General features: G+C 42.3%; 2 protein-coding genes across 2 annotated transcripts; both read right to left on the reverse strand.

Moving 5' to 3' along the window:
* Window positions 1-3,025: 3,025 nt before the first annotated feature.
* On the reverse strand, window positions 3,026-5,160 carry LOC141601773 (uncharacterized). Its single transcript, XM_074422076.1, has 2 exons — window positions 4,372-5,160; window positions 3,026-4,021 (listed from the first exon to the last, which is right to left on the reverse strand). Exons 1-2 carry the CDS (start codon window positions 5,158-5,160, stop codon window positions 3,026-3,028), a joined length of 1,785 nt encoding a protein of 594 aa, XP_074278177.1.
* A 7,031-nt stretch (window positions 5,161-12,191) lies between these two features.
* Window positions 12,192-18,425, reverse strand: LOC141601774 (uncharacterized). Its single transcript, XM_074422077.1, has 4 exons — window positions 17,632-18,425; window positions 16,320-16,703; window positions 14,998-16,198; window positions 12,192-14,672 (listed from the first exon to the last, which is right to left on the reverse strand). The coding sequence occupies exons 1-4, from the start codon at window positions 18,423-18,425 to the stop codon at window positions 12,192-12,194; spliced, it is 4,860 nt and encodes a 1,619-aa protein (XP_074278178.1).
* Between the last annotated feature and the right edge of the window lie 1,091 nt (window positions 18,426-19,516).

Consider the following 19,516-nt stretch of genomic DNA (forward strand, 5'->3'; position numbering starts at 1 on the left):
AACAACAAAACAAATCCTCTGGGAATCCACGCCATCTCCAACGATGAGCCAACTCTGGACTGCTCACACCTCATTCCGCCAGTTGATGACGAGGTGAACGCCTTGGAGAAAGATCCCTCGGATGGAGTATTTGTGTTCAGTGCCGCCACTATGCTCACTATGTTCCAACAGGTTGAGAAAGCCATAGCCAGTCTCTCCGAAAGGATCACCCGACTTGACGATGCCTACCATCGACTTATCTTCAATACTCCACCACCACGCCCGAGGGAGAGTCCCCTGAGCGCCCAAAACTACCCTCACCAGGATGGATTGCTCCCGCGACCATTCTGGCATGCACCTCACAATAATCATCCTCACAATAATCACCCCCACAAAAACTACCCTCACAAAAACTGCCCACTAAGAAATACCCCTCCAAGGTGCATTCGAGATCCTGAAATCAATGGCATCTGGAGAGATGATGTTGAAGATGTCTATATTGTCCCAGAGAAAGAGAAACGGGCGAAAGAGATTGGTCACCTTACCTGGTCCGGACGCCCCTATCAGAACCCGAACAATCCAACGGTCGTTCCAACAACAAACGACCAAGTTGTCCCGGACGTAGACACTCAACCAAGAGCTCCTGAGAATTCAATCCTCAAACAGCTTCAGAAAGCAAAAGCCGAAATCTCAATTTGGCAACTGATCGCGACATCCTTTGACCATCGACATGCTTTGCTACAGGCCTTGGGGAAGTTAACCGTGCCCTCTACCTCTTCCCCTGAAGAAATAGTGGCGCACATGACGAGGGACGCCCCTAATTTGAACAACCCAGTCGTCTTCTCCGATGAAGATATCCCTCCCTTCGGAGCCAACCATAATCTTGCCCTATACATTACTGTGCAATGTCTCGGGAAGAATGTGCCCATGGTCCTTGTAGATGACGGGTCCGTGGTGAATGTCATTCCCCTCAAGACATTGTTCATCCCATTTAAGGGATGCCCCTTTCTTTAGTTTCTTAAAAATTGGTTCACACACCATGGTAAGCTTGGATATAAAACGAGTAATGTATTGTAACTGTCCCAAAAATGCCCGAACTTGCTTCTCTGTTTTTGGTGGTGGCATATTTCTAATTGCCTTGATCTTGGATGGATCAGCCTCAATGCCTCTATTACTAACAACATATCCTAAAAGCTTCCCAGAGGTAACCCCAAAAGCACATTTTTGCGGGTTGAGTCGAACATTATATTTTCGGAGCCTATCAAAGAATTTTTGTAACGCGGTCGTATGACCTTCTCTATCCAATGACTTTACTATCATATCATCTACATAGACCTCGACCTCCTTGTGTATCATGTCATGCAATAGTGTTGTGGCGGTCCTTTGGTAAGTGGCTCCCGCATTTTTAAGTCCAAATGGCATAACCGTATAACAATATGTTCCCCATTCAGTGAGGAATGTAGTTTTCTCCATATCTTCCTCGGCCATTTTAATTTTATTATACCCCGCGTAACCATCCATAAAAGAAAGTAGAGCGTGACCAGCCGTGTTATCCACTAAAATGTCAATATGGGGTAGTGGAAAATTGTCTTTTGGACTTGCTTTATTAAGGTCCCTATAGTCAACACACATTCTGACCCTTCCGTCTTTTTTGGGTACTGAAACAACGTTTGCCACCCACTCCGGGTAGTTAGCTACTCTTATAAAACCTGCATCTAATTGCTTTTGTATTTCCTCTTTTATTTTTAATGCCCATTCTGATTTCATCCTTCTAAGTCTCTGTTTTACGGGTTTTGCAGCAGGATACAGTGGGATAGTATGTTCAGCAATTTCTCAGTCTATGCCGGGCATATCTTTATAAGACCAGGCAAACACGTCACGATATTCTGTGAGTACTTTAATCAAACTTGCTCGTTCTTCTGAGTTTAGTGACAATCCAATCTTTATTTCTTTCTTATCTTGAGCTGCGCCTATATTTATTAATTCTGTTTCCTCAATTATTGATGTTTTATTTTCCTGATGTGTTAATGCTTTTATTATATCTTTTGGCAACTCATCTTCATCGGAAACTAAACAATCAGAATAAGATATGGGAGAGGTAGGAGAACCAGACAAGTAATTGAAAGCTATTTTATTATCCTTGGAAAGAAGTACATTAAGGAGTAGATCACTAGACTCGGAATTTGAACTTGAATTATAATTAATAGGGGAACTCCCCGACTCAGCATGAAAAGAAATAGGGTTAAACCCCGACTCATTTAGGACACTAGACTTGATAATACTAGACTCGATAGAGGTATGGAAGGGTGAAAACCCCTGCTTGCGCTCTGACTGACTCTCTGTCTCAGACTCGGTTTCAGATTCGGGTTCGGACTCAGCTTCCTCAAACATAGGCCCTTCTCCCACACTGATTTTGATACTCTTTCCATTGGTTGTAGTCCACTTCCAGGTTTTACGCCATCCATGCTCCATGTTATTGTTGTAATGAGTTGTGATTAGCTTAGAAGGGTCAAAGTTGCTGTCTTGAGGTGCCATGACAAAATGGTCTGAGTGTTTTATGGGTGCATGTCCAAAGAGTAAACCAAAGGCATTATTATTTGTTTTTGGAATCCAATCTTCGGTTGGCATTTTTAATGAGAGGGGAAGTGCCTCCTCATAAAAGTGACAGTCCTCAAATATTTCAAATCCAGGAACTTTCTGTTTTGTCTTTTCGACAAAGAATGGTTCTGGAAAGTTAAAATATGGAAAATAATCACCTTCTTTGACAAATTGTCCATTTAATGTGTGTGGATATGCACCTATTGTTTGATTTGTAGGTCTATTGTCTCTCTTAGCAGCTTTTTCCTTCATTTTCTTTGTAAATGCTTCTCTTATTTCTTTTTTGGATGGGTGATATCCTAACCCAAAGAGGTCGTGTTTGGTTTTATTAAGTGAAGGGTCGGATGCCCTTTTGGGCGTCTTACCAAGTGTTGTCCCATGCATGTAGCCACTGTTTTTCATTATTAAGTTCACAGTAGTATTTGCATAATAGGGGCTAGTTTTTTTATCAATGGGGGGGTGACTCGTCTTCTATGAAAGTGACCTCTTCGCTGAAACCCCATAGGTCTACATCATCTTCACCATGGTTGACTTGTAATACTGGATTGGGTGTGACTTCCACTTTGGTCGGTGATGCATCTAGAGTAATTACCGATCCTTGAATAATCATCTTAACTTTTTGATGCAGGGATGATGATATTGCATTAAGCTCGTGAAGCCATGGCCTTCCCAAAAGAAGGTTATATGAAGCAGGTATGTCAATGACTAGAAACGTGACTTTCTTTTCTACGGGTCCAGTGGTAATATTAGTTGTAAGTAGCCCCAGTACGTCTCTACGTGTGTTGTCATATGCACGAACTATCCGATTAGTCTTTTTAAAATCTTTTTCCTCAAAGCCCAAAACTTGGGCAGTTCGAAGTGGGCAGAGGTTTACTGCCGATCCGTTATCAACTAGTGAGAGTGGAACATATTTCTTGTTGCACAGCGTAGTTAGGTGGAGCGCCTTGTTGTGTTTTATCCCTTCTGGGGGTAAATCTTTATCAGAAAACGTAATGATTGGTGCCTCTCTGTCCGTTGTCAAATAACTTGCTAGTTCAGCCGGGGTAGTTGCAGATGGGACACTCATACTTGTTAATGCATTTAGAATAGCCTGCCTGTGTTCCAGCGAATTGCATAATAGATCCCAAACTGTAATGTCAGCCTTTAGTTTCTTGAACAACTTAATGAGAGCATCATCTTCCTGTGCACTTTTATTTTCTCTTTCTTTACTTTGCATAACCTGGGATGGGCTTGCGTCAGTAGGTTTATAGTGCCTACCTGACCGAGTTAAATGTTGTACATTGTTCTGGTCGAGTTCATTATCAGTGTCGTCTTTGCCTTCATTATCTGCCCAAATGTCATTAGATACTCTTTCTTCATCACCCCAAATATCATGAGTCGTATCATCATCTTCCCATTCGTCCTCCTCATCACTCACCCATAAACCCATAACATCATATATAAACTGAGTCGAGTCGATATAAGCGAGTCATTAGCTGAGATGGCCAGAACGTCTCCGAGTGGATTTTTATTATTGTTTGGCTTTCGAGCTGCTTTGGGTAAAGGGATAGTGCGATTATCAATTAAATTTTGGATAGCATGCCTTAAAGTGAAGCAATAATCCGTATCGTGCCCTTTACCTCTGTGATATTTGCAATATTCATTTTCCCTCCATTTCGGACTTTTGTTTGTTGGATCTGGAGTGGGTCCAATAGGTTTTATATATCCTTCCTTAATTAATCGGTCCAGTGCTCGTGAGAGGCTCATACCTAGATCAGTGAACTCCCTTCTTGGTTTTTGTTCCACGGCATTTACTGAATCTCTCCCTTTAGAGGTTGAAGCGAAGTTTTTCTTATCTTTGTTAAAGCAACCTTTGGACTGATTTTTTGCAGTAGACTCGACAACATCATCTTCTATTTGTATACCGATCTTGTTTAGCCGAGCAAAGGATTCAATGCCTGCATAGCGCAGGTGTGATTTATAAGGTTCTCGCAAATTTTTCACAAAAATATCCACTTGTTCGGCTTCGGGCGGTCTTTCAATCATTTTTGCAGCTTTATTCCTCCATCGGGCTAAGAAATATGTAAAACCTTCTTTCTCAGTTTGTTTCGCAACTTCTAAATCTCGCCTTGTGATTAATAAGTCTGCATTGCTGGAATATTGTGTCAGAAATTCTTTTTTTATGTCTTCCCAATTAGAAACACGTATAGGATCTAGGGAGAAAAACCAACTCCGGGCTACATCTTCTAGAGTGGAAGGAAAAATAGCCGGAAAAATTGATGCATCTACTTCTTTTAAAGCCATTGCTTGTACAAAGCTCCTTATGTGGTGAGTTGGATGCTCGGTCCCCTTGAATTTTGGTAGGTCAGTGGTCGTAAATTTAGGGGGTAGTTTGCCTCGCATGTTCGGCATGTTGCATTCAACATCGAGTAGGTCAGCATACTTAGTGTTTCTTTTGATAAGTTTCTCCTTGTCCTTGAGCTTTTTGGTTATGTCATCCTCACTACTACCGTCATCCTTGGTTTTGTCTTCTATGGATGACAATCGGTCGGTCAAAATGGATAGAGCATTCTTAAGGTCTTTGACTGATTCTTCGAGCGACATGGTGACTGGTGGTTGGGTTACAAGTACGGCTTGCGGTATACTAATTAGTCTTCCAGTACCTTTCTCTCGTCCCCAAGCTGGAGTGACTACTAAGTTTGGGTCTTTTTTACGCCTCCCTATCCTGGATCATGACATTTTAGCTTTAGAGAAGGATTTTATTACTTTTATAACAGGACTAGAATAGAGCATGCATATGTCGAACTACCTAGGATGCATGTTGTATTTATTTAATACGCAAATGGACTGAATGATGCGGGTAAAGCTTAATACAAGTACACTAATCCTAACCCCTTTTTCTTTTTTTTTTTTGACAAACAGCAGGTATAGTACTGATGAATTGATAATGCCATATGCAAACACTGAAGGTCAGACGCGCGTAACGAAAACGCAGGACGGTGAGTGGGTCTGAGCTGCTTAGATGTGAATAATGCATGCTCTACTGGTGATGCTATATGCAGATGCTTACTATATTTACAAAAGGAAACCTTAAATGTGCAGGGATGGACTGACGGACAAACTAACGGGGTGTGTGCTATGACAGTGGCGGATGCAATATGCATGATGCAAGTATGTTTGGGAAAGGACAATCCTAATGTGATGTCTCAGTATGGTGACTCTAACTCTAATGATCAATTGCAAATGTTTTGGGACTTTTTTATTAATATACGAAGCTCAAAGGACAATCATAATGTGATGTCTCAGTATGGGAAAGATATATCATACAAAGATAAATTACACGACCCAAAAATAAATCAAGCAGGACACATCAAACATGACCTAGACAAAGGTTCTACGGGATCTATGGTTAGGTTTGTGGGTAGGAAATTGGGTACTCATAACATTAAAACACCACGAGGGTATCTCTCGCTTTTGTGCTCACCCAGTCATATGGACCAAGCGAGTTGCCAAAACACGACGTCATGAGGTGGAAAATACGTGCAAGGCCTAGTCGGTCGAATGGACCTTCTAAGTATACAACGTACTTTACCGAGGGTAAATTAGGATAACTTAAATGACATAATAATGGCTTACGGAGAGCCTATGCCTCTTTTGTCTTTTCAATAAACATGCTGATAATAATACAATTGACAAAATAGACGACCGAATAAAGCATACAATTCCACGCATGAGAAACGAGAGAGTGGTAGGACAAACTTACGTAACATAATGAAATTGGCCAAAAGCATATTGGTAATTGCGTGCAAACAAACTAGAAAACAAATTTCATGACAAACTCGTTTTTCTATTGGTCAAATATATAACTTTACAAATAAATTTCAAGTCTTACCCTCCTATTAAGTCCCCAACGGAGTCGCCACTGTGACATCCCTGAAAAAAATTTCCTTTTCGAAAATATATAAATAAGTATGGAGTCGCCAGTAGGTTTTATAAAAAAAACATACAAAAATATTTTAATGGAAAAAGCCCCTTTTGATCCCTGGATTCGGGGGTAAAGTTACGGTCAGGGAAGGTGTTAGGCACCCGGACCGCCCATCGAACTGACGACCTCTACTATTTATTTGTAATATTATATATTTGACGATTTAAGCAAAAGAAAACGTTTTTTTAGAACAATTTTATACAAATTATTTACATACAACGAAAGCTAAATTACGATAATATAAGAAGTAAAGAATAGATACGACACCCTCAGGCCTACCTGGATACGGCGTTTCGACAATTAGCTTACTCGAACGAGGCCTACCTGGATACGGCGTTTCGACAATTAGCTTACTCGAACGGACTTTAGGGCGTCTTTATGCTCAAAATAGGATGGATGTATGTATGTGGAGGGTATTCTGGGAAGGTAGTATTTTGTATGGAATAGTATTTTCTGAAAAGGTAGTATATTTTTTATGAATTTTCTCTGTTTGAATAAGGGTGTAAAGGGGAGTATTTATACTAGTTAGGACGAGAGTATTTTACAAGAACGGAAACTTCCGTAAGATCGAATTTATTTATCCGACGTTCTATCTTTACCAAATTTGTGTACTGTTGGAATTATAATCCTAGTGGTATTTTTGCCACTAATAGTTATCGTTGACATCCTCCACTATCCCAATCCCTGTGCATCTCTTACTTTTAGCAATTACTTGTGTTTTCCGTATAACACGTTCATCTGTTGTCCAATTTGTCATATTTTGCTATCGGGTACTCCACGTGTTTCGGCCTTTCCTTTGGGCCTATATTTCGTCCAATCTTTATTTAAAGCAACATAAAGTGTGATGCCTTATACTTCAGCTACTCTCCTATGAGACCGTCTCATAGCATAAGACGGGTCCAATAGGAGAAACTAGCCCAACAAATGAAGTATAAGCTAAATAAAATTGAAACCTCTACCCTCCATACCCAGTACCCACGTCCTCCATTGAAACTCATCTCATAGTCTCATCCCCTCAGGCCTCAACCCATCAGCTCCTCCACCGTCGTAACTTCATTGCAGCGCACGCGCTCACCACCTTCACACCGCTTTTGCTCTTGTCGTTTCCATCACGTTCTTCTGGCCCTTCATCACCCTCCGCCAATCAGTAAAACCTCAGAGGTAAGATTTCGAGAATCTTTGTCGACAGCTATCGATAAATCGCCAACCACCAACGCACCCACAACTAGATTTCGTATTCGATTTTCAAATTTCCAGGTTTTGAAGTTGAATACTCGTGTTTTTAAATGGAAAACTTTGAGTTTTAAGTTGCAATTTATGAGTTGTGATTTATGGTTAATTGTAGATTTGTTTAATACATGTCGTTTTAATTTAATATCTTATTGTTTTAACTTCAAAACTTTTTAGATGAAAATTCGTATTTCTAATTTGTAACAACTAATTGTTTTGATTTGAAAACTCGTGTTGTTAAATTAAGAACTTCAAGCTTTTAAATTCAATAAAATTATTGATTCTATTCACCTGAGGCTTCATTTAGTATTTTAGTTTGACAACCACTAATTTTGGCATCAAAACTTACAATTTTACTTTGAAAGTTTCATAAATTCTTATAACAATGAATTTGTATAGTTTTGTTTTCTTATAGTTTCAATTTTTTGGTAAATTAGAGTTGGACGTTTCACTTGAAAACTACATAAATTTAGCTTATAGCTACTTAGTGTAACTATGGTTTATTTGTTAGAAGCAAGGTTTTTAGTTTCATGAGTATCATGACCATCTTTTTAAGTTTTAGATTGATAACTTGGTGTTTTAAGTTAAACACTCATGCCCTTAGACAAATTTTTCTGTGGAGCGGCGTGCAGAATCCGGTTGTCGTTGGAGGCTGAGCGAAGGTCGTCGTCGGTGAAGATTGACAATTTGACATGGTTGAAGGCAATGGTTAGCTTAACTTGGGAAGGAGTTGAGGACACGATGGAGAAGAGAAACTAGAGGGGTTAAGAGAATTGACTGAAGTTTGGGCTTATTTGCTAATTGGGCCTGTCTTATGATAAGAGTGGTCTTATAGAACAATTAGTGCTTATACTTACTTTTATTATTTGGCCCGATTAGATGTCGTCTTAAGTATAAAAAGTATTATTACTCACTAATATTTACGGTTTCGTGCCGTTAATATAAAATATTACTCCCATGATCAATTAAGTAGGTTAAAAATGTGGTAAATTGTCGAAGTGGGCTGGGTTATAAAATGGTTGTTTTGGGGACGATTTTGAGCATAAATAACCGTATATCAAATTCAAGTTAGTTTCATTCCGAATTAAATAAGGGCCTCATCATCGGGTGTTCCAAGGCCGGTAGACATTTTGAGGTATCTACAGAGGGAGATTTGGATGTTTTATTTAGTTGGATTTTTGATTTATTGGATTTTCGAGGGAGAAAGTGAAAGATATTATGTGAGATGAAAGATATATCTTATATAGTGAATTATGGTGGATTAGTGATTAATTAGTGAGGTAGAGAGAGAGAGTGACTAAATTAGTGCATTAATCCCTTTTTTTTCTTCTAATCTCAGCCACCCATTTTCCTCATCCAATGGCTTGGATGAGGACTTATGGATTCACACCTAGGAGGAGACTCATATATATATATATATATATATATATATATATATATATATATATATATAGAGAGAGAGAGAGAGAGAGAGAGAGAGAGAGAGGTTAGGTTCTTGTAAGTTTTGTTTTATCTTATTGTGAGTTTGTCTTGGAAATCTCAAATGGCTAGATTATATTAGAGATGAATGGCCAAGATTTAATCTTACCTGTCATATAAAATCACTGTCATTTACTTATTTTCTCTTTTTTCTAGTGCTACTCTTTTTTTTTTACTTTAATTTTTTTATCTCCTTTTTTTATCCCGTGTTATTATACTTTTTTTTTACAACTTTGATTTTTTTTCTCTTATCTTTTTCTCTAATTTTCTCATTATGTTACCTTTTTTTTCTTTTTCTTTTTGTACCTGATTTTTTTTACTTGAAATTTTTTTTACTCTTATTTTTTACCTCGTGTTATTATGCTGTTATTGTGCTTTTTTTTTTACTTTGCTTTTTTTTTTTTTCCGACTTTGATTTTTTTTCTCTTTTTTTTTACCACATGTTATTGTGCTGTTATTGTTATTGTGCTGTTATTGTGATGTTATTCCGGTGTCACTTTGATTTTTTTACTACTTTAATTTTTTTTACTCTTATTTTTACCGCATGTTATTGTGCTGTTATTCTGGTGTTATTGTCATGTTATTCCGGTGTCACTTTGATTTTTTTTACGACTTTGATTTTTTTTCTTTTTTTTTTTACCACGTGTTATTGTGCTTTTTTTCTACTGTTATTCTGCTGTTATTTTGATGTTATTTTGGTGTCACTTTGATTTTTTTTACTACTTTGATTTTTTTACTCTTTTTTTTTACCGCATGTAATTGTGCTGTTATTCTGGTGTTATTGTGATATTATTCCTGCCAAATAAATGACAAAAGACACCAAGTCAGTCCCATATGCCCTCTTCACGAAATACCGTTCTCACGACTTTAGATACACACAAAATTCAAAGACCAAGTATACCAAACCACCCTCCTACCTCTCCTTCACTACTATTATTACCTCCATTATTAACATTATTACTTTATTAGTCAGTTTTCCATGGGTACTGCTTACCATTGACAATTCCCGTGTTAGTAGTATTTTACACTACTCTCTATAGCATTTACACTGTTTTTTGCGTTTAATTTTGTAGGTATGAGTTTGCGAATGAAAGGAAGATCGTCTAAGCAAGATGGATCAAGGCGAGCCAAGTAAAGCAGGTCTAAGTAACAAATTGAACAAAATTTGAGGAAATGTATGAGATCCAAAACAAAAGACAGACCAAGGTCATTGACCTGATCCCTTCACCATACCAAATGCTGCCATTTCTTTGTCATTGTCCTATTCACGATCTAACCAAAAATAATGAACCAACTCAACTATAAGGGGGCGTTTGGTTGGGGGGAATAAGGAAAGGGAAAGAGAATAAACATGGTTGATTCCTTTTGTTGTTGTTTGTTTGACACAAAGAAAGGGTAACCCATACTCCCCCTTACCCCCAAAACCATTCTCATCCTTACCCCTCCCCCCCTTGGGTAAGCGCATAACCCCATAATCCCTTCTTCCTCCTACTCCCTATTTCCACCACTCCCACCAACACCCACCACACCCTCTCACACCGTCAACCACTGCCACCTACACCCTACACCCACCACACCGACACAACCACCACCACCGACCGAGCGCGACACAACCACCACCAACGACACCGCTTTGTCCACGCTACCCCATATCCTCAACCACCGAACACCACACCAACACCTTCAAGATAACTCTCCCACCCCCACCAACCACCACCAACACCTTCCTCGGCCACACCACTACAACCGCCCGACGCCGCCACACCACGAGATCCGGTGTTTTAAGGGGTGGGGGAGGGGTTTTCGAAGGGTTGTGGTGGATTTTTTTTAGAATGAATAAGGTGTTTGGGGTCGGGATTGTGGTGTTTGTTAAGGGCGTGAGGCGCGGTGATTAGCTTCGTCGTGGGGTACCGTGAGGAAGATCGTCGGCGCCGCTACTTGTGGTGGTGTCGGTGTAGATAATGGTGGCAGGTGGTGGGTAATGGTGGTGGAGGTGGTGGATGTTGACTTTTAATTCCTTTTCCCTCTAATTGTCAACCAAACACCCAAGTATAATATGGGTGATCTCATTCATTTCCCTCTCTTACCCTTTCTTGATTTCATTCTCTTACCCTTTCTCGTACCAAACGCCCCCTAATTGCCCACAATAGCAGCACCGAGCAGCCCATCAACACCATTTCATATAACATCCATCCCCGACATCACCGTACGCTCCACCATCATCTCATTCACCATTACCTGTGAATAACCTAGTAGCGAACCCGCAATGAGCAACTAACAAGGCTCAATTCTGAACCCGACTCCATCAATTGGACTAATACGCACCAGCAGCTATGAGTACCAATCTCTCGATTCAACACAAAACGAGCAGTGATTCGACAAACACGAGTTCAGTCCATCGCATCCAGCTACAGAAAACCTGACTCCGTGGTCACCATGGTCGAACCAATTCACACCAGCGGCAGCAACCAATTCGCTCACACATCGACAACAACCTACCAAGGCTTAATTCGACCATCTTCTCCCACCAGATTCAGACTACCAACTTTCCCAAGATCCGACATCCACACGCCTTTTGTCGATTATCACATATTCAGCCACCACAGTTCGAGTATCGTTGCCATCACGATATTGAATGTGTAATTTTTTATGTTTGCTAGAGATTTTGGGGTTTTTTTTAGAGAAAGGCTAGAAAGAGATGTTTATCTTATTTTAGTGGGTTGAGATTTTATTTGCCAGTGTTTTGTTTTTCGCGTGAGTTTTTGTTGTTAAACCAATTGTATATGAGACTAAATCTCAGCCCTTCAGTTCTTTTTATCTTTTTTTTTTTTTTTGGTTAAAATGGACAAAATAACATTAAAAAAGAGAGTTCAAGTACATCATGGCGGAGGGTCGGGAGGAAGAGGCGCACATGCCGAAATGTAATCAATGTTACAACAGTCTAAGACAAAGGGTGGGGCAAAATCCCACACAAAAAATCGTTACATGAACTAGTGTCTTTGCTTGAAGCCTTGGCAATTGCATCCGCCACTTTGTTAGCCGATCTCTTCTCAAAAACAAGCTTCAACCGGGGCGAAGCTTTTAATTGTTCCCTACACTCAAGTATAATATTAGTATATGGTCCACAAGGGGGATCACGACTCAAAATAACATTAACGGCATTAGAACAATCCGAAGCAATCAAAAAGTTTTCCGTGGACCAAGAAGCAAAACGTAAGCCCTCCCTAATGGCGAGGACTTCACAAATGAATGGGCTAGGGCCAAACAACCTAGTAGACCACCCACGAACCCAGGAACCATCGCTTGTCCTAGCAACACACCCAATACTAGCAAACAGAGAGGAGGAGGAGAAAGCCGCGTCGACATTGACTTTAAGCCAGTCATGCGGAGGAGGGGCCCAGCTACTCGGGTAGCGAGAGGCAGAAGGTCGTGACTCATAGTTAGGAGTTGTGGAGGGGACAGGGTGGTTGGCAGAAATCCAGGCGGAGGCTTGGGCAGAAATTGCATTGCAAAGAAGTGAAGGGGGGGTGAAAGGTTTAGGGGAAAAGATGAGATCACAGCGTCTCAGCCAAAGACGCCAAATAATGAAAGAGAAGAGGGTACTCCAAGAGGCGTCAGCAGAAGTACAGTTTTCATGAAGCCACGGTTGAAGATCAAGGGAGAAAAAACCATGGCTAACGTTAAACTGGGACCAGACATCGCCTGCAAAGCTGCAATCGCGGAGGATGTGAATGGAGGATTCATTAAGAGAAGGGCTATCGCACAAAGTGCAACAAGGGGAGGGAAGGATAGATCTTTTATGAAGGGTGAGATTATGTGGTAGTTTGTCCCACCAAGCAAGCCAAAGGAAGAGTTTGATCTTCGGTTGAGTGCGAAGACCCCACAACCACAGGAGGTCAATAGAGAAAGAGGGGGGGCGGGTGAAAAGATCAAAAAGAGAAGCATAGGTGGAGCCAAGGGAAAACTTGTTTTTCGGAGCAAGGGAGATAGTGAGGACATCAGACTTTGGGGAGGAGGGGAGAGGAATAGCACGGATGATCTCAATACACCGGTCAGGGAGAATGAATTCGAGGGACTCAAGGGACCATTGTCCGTTGGAGATGATGGTGCTAAGTCTAGCTTCAGAAGAGAGGGAGGTGAGAGGGCCGGAGATAATGCTTCTCAGGGTACCAAGGCTAGACCACTGGTCATTCCAGAGGGAGATGGTAGAACCATCACCAATAGACCAAGTAAGGTGGTTCTTAAGGATTGGCCAACCAGTCCCGACATTCTTCCAAATGTGGGAACCATACCTAAAGGGGGTAGAGGAAGAATTCAAATATTTACTCTTAATGGCAGCAGAGGCCACGGACGTGTTGTCCAAGAGCAACTTCCAACACAGTTTAGTGGAGAAAGCATTGTTAAGTTGGCGAGAAGCTTTAATTCCAAGTCCCCCAAGCGCAATTGACTGGGTGACGAGGTCCCACTTGGTGAGGTGGAGCTTCTTAGAGGACTGACCGGACCACAAGAAAGAGCGGGTAGTCTTATCAATATCATTCAACATAGAAGAGGGAAGACGGATGCACTGCATAGTATGGGAGGGGATTGCATTGATGGTGGACTTAATAAGACAGAGTCTTCCAGCTTTAGAAAGAAATTGGGTTTTCCAATTAGCAAGCTTGGACTGGATGGCATCAAGGATGGGCTGGAGCTCAGATCTCTTTGGCTTTTTCCAGGTGAGTGGGAAACCGAGGTAAGTCCCGAGGCTTTTAGTGGACTTGATCCCAAGGGAGGCTTCAAACATCGTGATTTCCTCAATGGGAGTGTGCTTAGAGAAGACAATCTTACTCTTGAGACAATTGATTTTTTGACCAGAAGAGGAGGAGAAGGAGAGGAGAGTGTCTTGAAGGGCGCAGAGGTTCTGTTCAGAGGAACGGCCAAATAGGAGGATATCATCCGCGAAAAGAAGGTGGGAGAAGGTAACACCTCCTTTTCCCAGGGGGAACGGAGTCCAGTCTCGGTCAAGGCAGGATTGGTGGATGAGGGTGGAAAGGGCCTCCATGCAGATGATGAAGAGGTAGGGAGAGAGGGGGTCGCCTTGCCTTATTCCCCGTGAAGGTTGGAAAGCAGCCGAGGGAGAGCCATTGAAGAGGACATGACTAGAAGACGTGGAGATGCAACTCATAATGAGGGAGATGGTGTCAGGATCAATGCGAGCATGAATGAGGGAGGAGTGGATAAAGTCCCATTCCAGACGATCAAAGGCCTTTTCGTGGTCAAGCTTAAGGGCGAACCATCCAATTTTACTTTTAGAGTAATGCATGGAATGAAGGATTTCAGACGCAATGATGAAATTAGAATCAGTGCCACGACCAGGGATCGAGCTCCCTTGGTTGGGAGAGATGATGGTGTGCATGAAAGGTTTGAGGCGATTAACGATGATCTTAGTGATGATTTTATAAGTGGTATTACATAAACTAATAGGTCTAAAGTTAGAGATGGTTTGGGGTGAAGGAATTTTGGGGATTAGAGAAATGGAAGTTGAATTTATGGTTTGAGGGACACATTTTGTCCCAAAGATGGTTTGGATAAAGGGAATGATGTCATGACTAACAATATGCCAGCAGCGTTTAAAAAAAACCCGCATGGAAACCGTCCGGTCCCGGGGCTTTGTTGGAGCCCAAGGAAAAAAGGGCCAGGCGAATCTCATCATCATGAGGAGTAAAGAAGGAAGTGATGGGGGGGAGAGTGGAGGGGGGAGGACGGACCACAACACATTTCTCAGAAGAGTAAAGCTTAGTGAAAAAACAAGTAATATGAGAGACAAGGTCGTCCTGGTTGGTAATCGTTTGCCCGACCTCATTGAATAGGGAAATAATGCGGTTGAAACTACGGCGGAGGGTTACAGATTTTTGAAAAAAGGAAGTGTTCCGGTCTCCGTCCAAGAGCCAGTTAATACGGGCTCTATCTTTCCAATAGGCATGTTCAAGGTCAAGGACACGGTTGAGGTCGCTAAGAAGAGAGTCATTAAGATTAAGGAGGAACTCAGAACGGGGATGGGTGCAAAGTTGGCGTTGGGTGCCCAAAAGCCTAGCATTCAACGTATTTTTTTTCCTGGTCAGGCTACCAAAGGTCTCCTTGGCCCAGTTGGAGAGGACAAGGCTGAGGGAAGAGAGCTTAGATGTGACACACTGATGGCCAACTGGCCAGGCCGAAGAGATAAGAGGGAGGAAACCCGGGTCAGCAAGCCAAAAGGACTCAAACTTAAAAGGTTTAGGTAAAGGGTTAAAGGTCAGGGTGGTCTTAAGGAGAATAGGGCAATGGTCGGAAGACAAGCGGGTGAGATGGTAATTATGGGAGTTGGGGTACTGGTCAAGCCAGAGTTGGTTAACCCCGACACGGTCAAGCCTCTCAAGGATAGGGTTAAGACGCCTGCGATTGGTCCACGTAAACTTTGGGCCCGAAAACCCGATATCAATCAGATTGCAAATGTTCATAGACGAGCTAAACAAACTGACTCTATTTAACTTAATTCCATTTCCTCCAATTTTTTCCCCAGCACAAGTGACTTCGTTGAAGTCTCCAACACAAACCCAGGGAGTTCTCAAATTATGGGACAGAGTGATAAGTTCATTCCACAGGTTACGACGATATTTGAATTTAGGACTCGCATAGATTGCAGATAATAAAAAAGTAAAGTTTGTTGAGACTACCTGAACCACCACATTAATTAGTTGGGCGCCTTTGTTGACAAGAGTCACAGCAACATCACCCGCATTCCAGAGGATGATAATTCCACCAGCAAAGCCGACTGGATCCAGAACCTCAAAAGAGTCAAAGGGGAGACGTTGCACAATGGTCAGGGAGTTAGGAGAGTTAACCCGAGTTTCAGAGAGGATCACAATGTTTGGTTTGTGGGCATTAATCAGGTAGGAGAGGTGGGTAGAGAAGGAGGGTCTAGCAATACCCCTGCAGTTCCAAAAAAGAATATTCATATCCTCAGGCACCAAAAAAGAGTTAATGAGCTCGGCTTGAGCCTCCGGGCAGTCCGCGCCCTCTACTACGTCTACTTCTCGCTCTAGTCGAGCACTGAAGAGTTTCAGATTCGTGCCGCACATTGTCATGAGTAGCTGTCTGTGCATCAGGCTCACAGCCGAGTGGTTTGGGATTAATATGTTGTCCCAACTTATCCAGATTTCTAGTTGCCTCATCCGCATTACAGTGCGGAACAGTTTCACAGTGTTGGTGAAGCTCGCCACCAGGAGGTCCTTGGAAGTCAAGTTCAATGAATAAATTTCTCTCAATCGAGGCAATATTGGTGAGGGATCCAGCAGGAACTCGAGGGCAGGCGGGACCACTGAGTCCAAGTGGAGGGGATGATTGGTTTGAACAAACCACAGGATAAAGATCATGAGGGCGGGAGGGAGTACTTGCAGATCTGATAACTCCAAGAGATGGGGCAGGGGCGACGCATCTGTTTTTCAAGAGGGGGTTGACAAGGCATAAGTTCAGGCAGGAAAGGGGAGGGGATAAGGGGATGGATAGTATTGAGCGGAGAAGGGGAACGGGAACTTGAGGCGAAACGAGGCGATGTTCGAATATGAAGGTTGTTTTGTTGATTAGAGCTTCTGGGAAGGTGAGGGGTGGGGGTTGGAAGAAGTCCGCGGGTATCACATCCGGGTGGAAGACGATGATGTGGGTTACGGGTTTTGATGGCGGGGGTTTCTGGAAAAGAGTCGGCATCGGAGTGTATGTTGAGGGTATGAAGGAGTGGTGGAGGATTAGGGTCTGTTCGGTTTCTGGATCCGGGTGGGGGGGAGGGAAGAGGAAGTTTTGGATTAGGGATAGATTGTTTGTCATTGTGATGGTCTTCAAAGGAATCAGAATGGAGGAAAGTTAAAAGGGGGAAAGGAGGGGTAGGTTGAGGCAGAAAGTGAAGGAGAGGTGAAGGGGAGAAAAAACGGTCCAAGTTAAAGGTAGAGGGGAGGGATAACGTGGTACTGATTTTGTCCACAATGGTGAAGATGGGTAAGGAATTGACAGGAGCTAAAATAGGGAGTTTTAATTTATTTAAAGGATGAAAGGAGGACATACCATTATTCTTAAAAGGAACCAAGGTCCAAGAGTTGTCAGGGGGATTAGTCAAAATAGTGGGGTTTGAATTTTTCGACTTATTCTGATCCACAGTTTGGCTTATTATTTTGGACCCATTAGGCACGTGGTTAGGGGTAACCAGATTTCCAGAAGGGGGATGGGTAGAGCAAGAGCCAACACATTGTCCTTGACAATTAAAGCAAAAATTGGGTTTTTCTGCCAATTTAATTTCCTGACAAAAATTACCAATCCACACCCTCGCCGGCGGAGGCTTCGACTGATCAAGATGGACTGAGATCCGCGCGAACCGGGCGTTATTTCTATTCAAGCCATTTTGATCGTGTTTAATGAACCCACCAAGGGAATTCCCGATAGCCTGAAGAACGTCGGAGCGATGGTACTCAATTGGTAATTCCGGGAGAATAATCCATGTCGGAACAGATTTAATCCGCGCCAAGGAAGCTTGAAAATTGGGTTTCCATTCTTGAACATGAAGGTAATGGCCGTGGATGAACCAAGGCCCATTAGATTTAATATTCTGGAGGTCTTCCTTGTTCCCAATCGAGCAGGAATAGAATCCTTTCCCAAGACCCACAAGCTTAATCGGAAGTTTACATTTCCACAGAGAACGGAGAGAAGTAGAGAGGTGGTTGGAATCCAGCGATTTACCTGTGAGTTTGATGATGAGCGATTTTTCCCATCTTGATTGGATTGATGAAAGGACAGCAGGGGGCAGAGCGATGCGCGGATCAGAGGAGGACCCGACGGACGGAGGTGGAGAGGGGTGGGTTTCTTTTTGGGGTGTTGAGGTTGGGATAAGAGTGTTTAATAAGGAATTTGTGAGGGCGGCACTGTACGATTTAGTCCGATCAGTGGTCATAGATGGTTTTTCTGAATTCCCACAATTCATGGTGGAGGTTGATGGGTTAAGGGGTTTTTTGTAGGGTAGAGTTTGGAGGGGTGTGGGCGATGGGTGACCAAAGTGCAGCGACTCAGAGTGACTCTCAGGAGGATCCGGCAGGCGGGGGGTGTTGCATGTGCTTCTTGAAGGCAGAGGTGGTGGTTCAGGGGAGTCAGAAACGGGAGGATCGGGTAAAGTCATTTTTCCACTCTAGCTCACTTTATCACTCTAGCTCTCACATCTCTCTATATAATAAGTAAAGGCAGACAAGTACTCAGTTCTTTTTATCTAATGCTGTAGATTTTAAAGCACAAACTCACCATAAGAACCAAACTCACGAGATCCCGCTTTATATAGAGGCGGAATCTCGTGAGTTTGGTTCTTATGGTGAGTCTGTGCTCACAAATCTCAGTAAATGGATGAGAACAAATAGACCGCTGAGATTCAATCAACAAACCAAACACATACGAAAATACAAACAATACTCTCTCGCTGAAAACTAACATGCCCATTAAAAAATCTCTCTAATCTTTCTCTCTATCTACAAATTACAACATCGACTTCTACCAGATACATTTCAATTTCTTACCAATAATATTAAATTTGATTTTGACTTAGGCATTGAATCAAACAATTGTTCATCTAAATCTATAAATCTCACTGACGAACTCTTAGGCTCTGTACGATTACTTCTCTGTTGCGTCATCTCTCCGGTGAGTCATCTTGGAGTTCAAGCGTTTGTCGCAGTGCAGGTTCGTCGGCCTTCTTGAAGGTACCAAGGCGTGTTGAATGTCGATGCGGCGGTGAATGATGTCGGAGATGTGAAGTCTTCGATTTCCGGCGTGTCGGCGTTTTAAACTCAGGATGTCATGTCGCGTTTTAAACTGAGTTTGATGCGAGCTGATATTGCGGTCGGTGGCGTGTCGAACCGAGTTGATGCAAACTGGTGGACGAGGGAGTCCTATGGTGATTCGAGTGTCTGGGTGAGCTTCAATGGTGAGGTAGTAGACTGGTTAAGGGTGTGGTAAAATTAATGGTGGTGGAGAGAAGAGGAGTGGAGCAGGTTGCTCGCGTGGATGCTGATGATTGGAAAAGTGGTGGTGCAACAAGCTGCTACTGGTGGTCTGACCACCTAGGGTCGCTTGCTTGATGTCAATATGCCGGAGAGCTGACTGAACTTGAGGGCGGGCTGTTCACTGGAGTATAGATGAAATTCATAAGTTCAAAAGTAGACGGATTTAACTTAGTTTCTAGTAAAATTGATATGTAATTTGAATCGTGTTTGCTCGAAG

The sequence above is a fragment of the Silene latifolia genome, chromosome 9 (genome assembly GCF_048544455.1).
Source record: "Silene latifolia isolate original U9 population chromosome 9, ASM4854445v1, whole genome shotgun sequence".
NCBI classification, from domain to species: domain Eukaryota; kingdom Viridiplantae; phylum Streptophyta; class Magnoliopsida; order Caryophyllales; family Caryophyllaceae; genus Silene; species Silene latifolia.

What these genes read in the sequence shown, in the direction of transcription:
- LOC141601773 (XM_074422076.1), bottom strand. Translation starts at nt 5,160, where the DNA reads ATGTCGCTCGAAGAATCAGTCAAAGACCTTAAGAATGCTCTATCCATT. An exon ending in CCTCTAAAGGGAGAGATTCA is followed by an intron (nt 4,022 to 4,371) that starts GTAAATGCCGTG and finishes GACTCGACTCAG; the next exon opens with TTTATATATGATGTTATGGG.
- LOC141601774 (XM_074422077.1), bottom strand. Translation starts at nt 18,425, where the DNA reads ATGACTTTACCCGATCCTCCCGTTTCTGACTCCCCTGAACCACCACCT. An exon ending in CACGAATCTGAAACTCTTCA is followed by an intron (nt 16,199 to 16,319) that starts GTGCTCGACTAG and finishes TTGGAACTGCAG; the next exon opens with GGGTATTGCTAGACCCTCCT. An exon ending in CTTCTGAGAAATGTGTTGTG is followed by an intron (nt 14,673 to 14,997) that starts GTCCGTCCTCCC and finishes ATCATCACTAAG; the next exon opens with ATCATCGTTAATCGCCTCAA.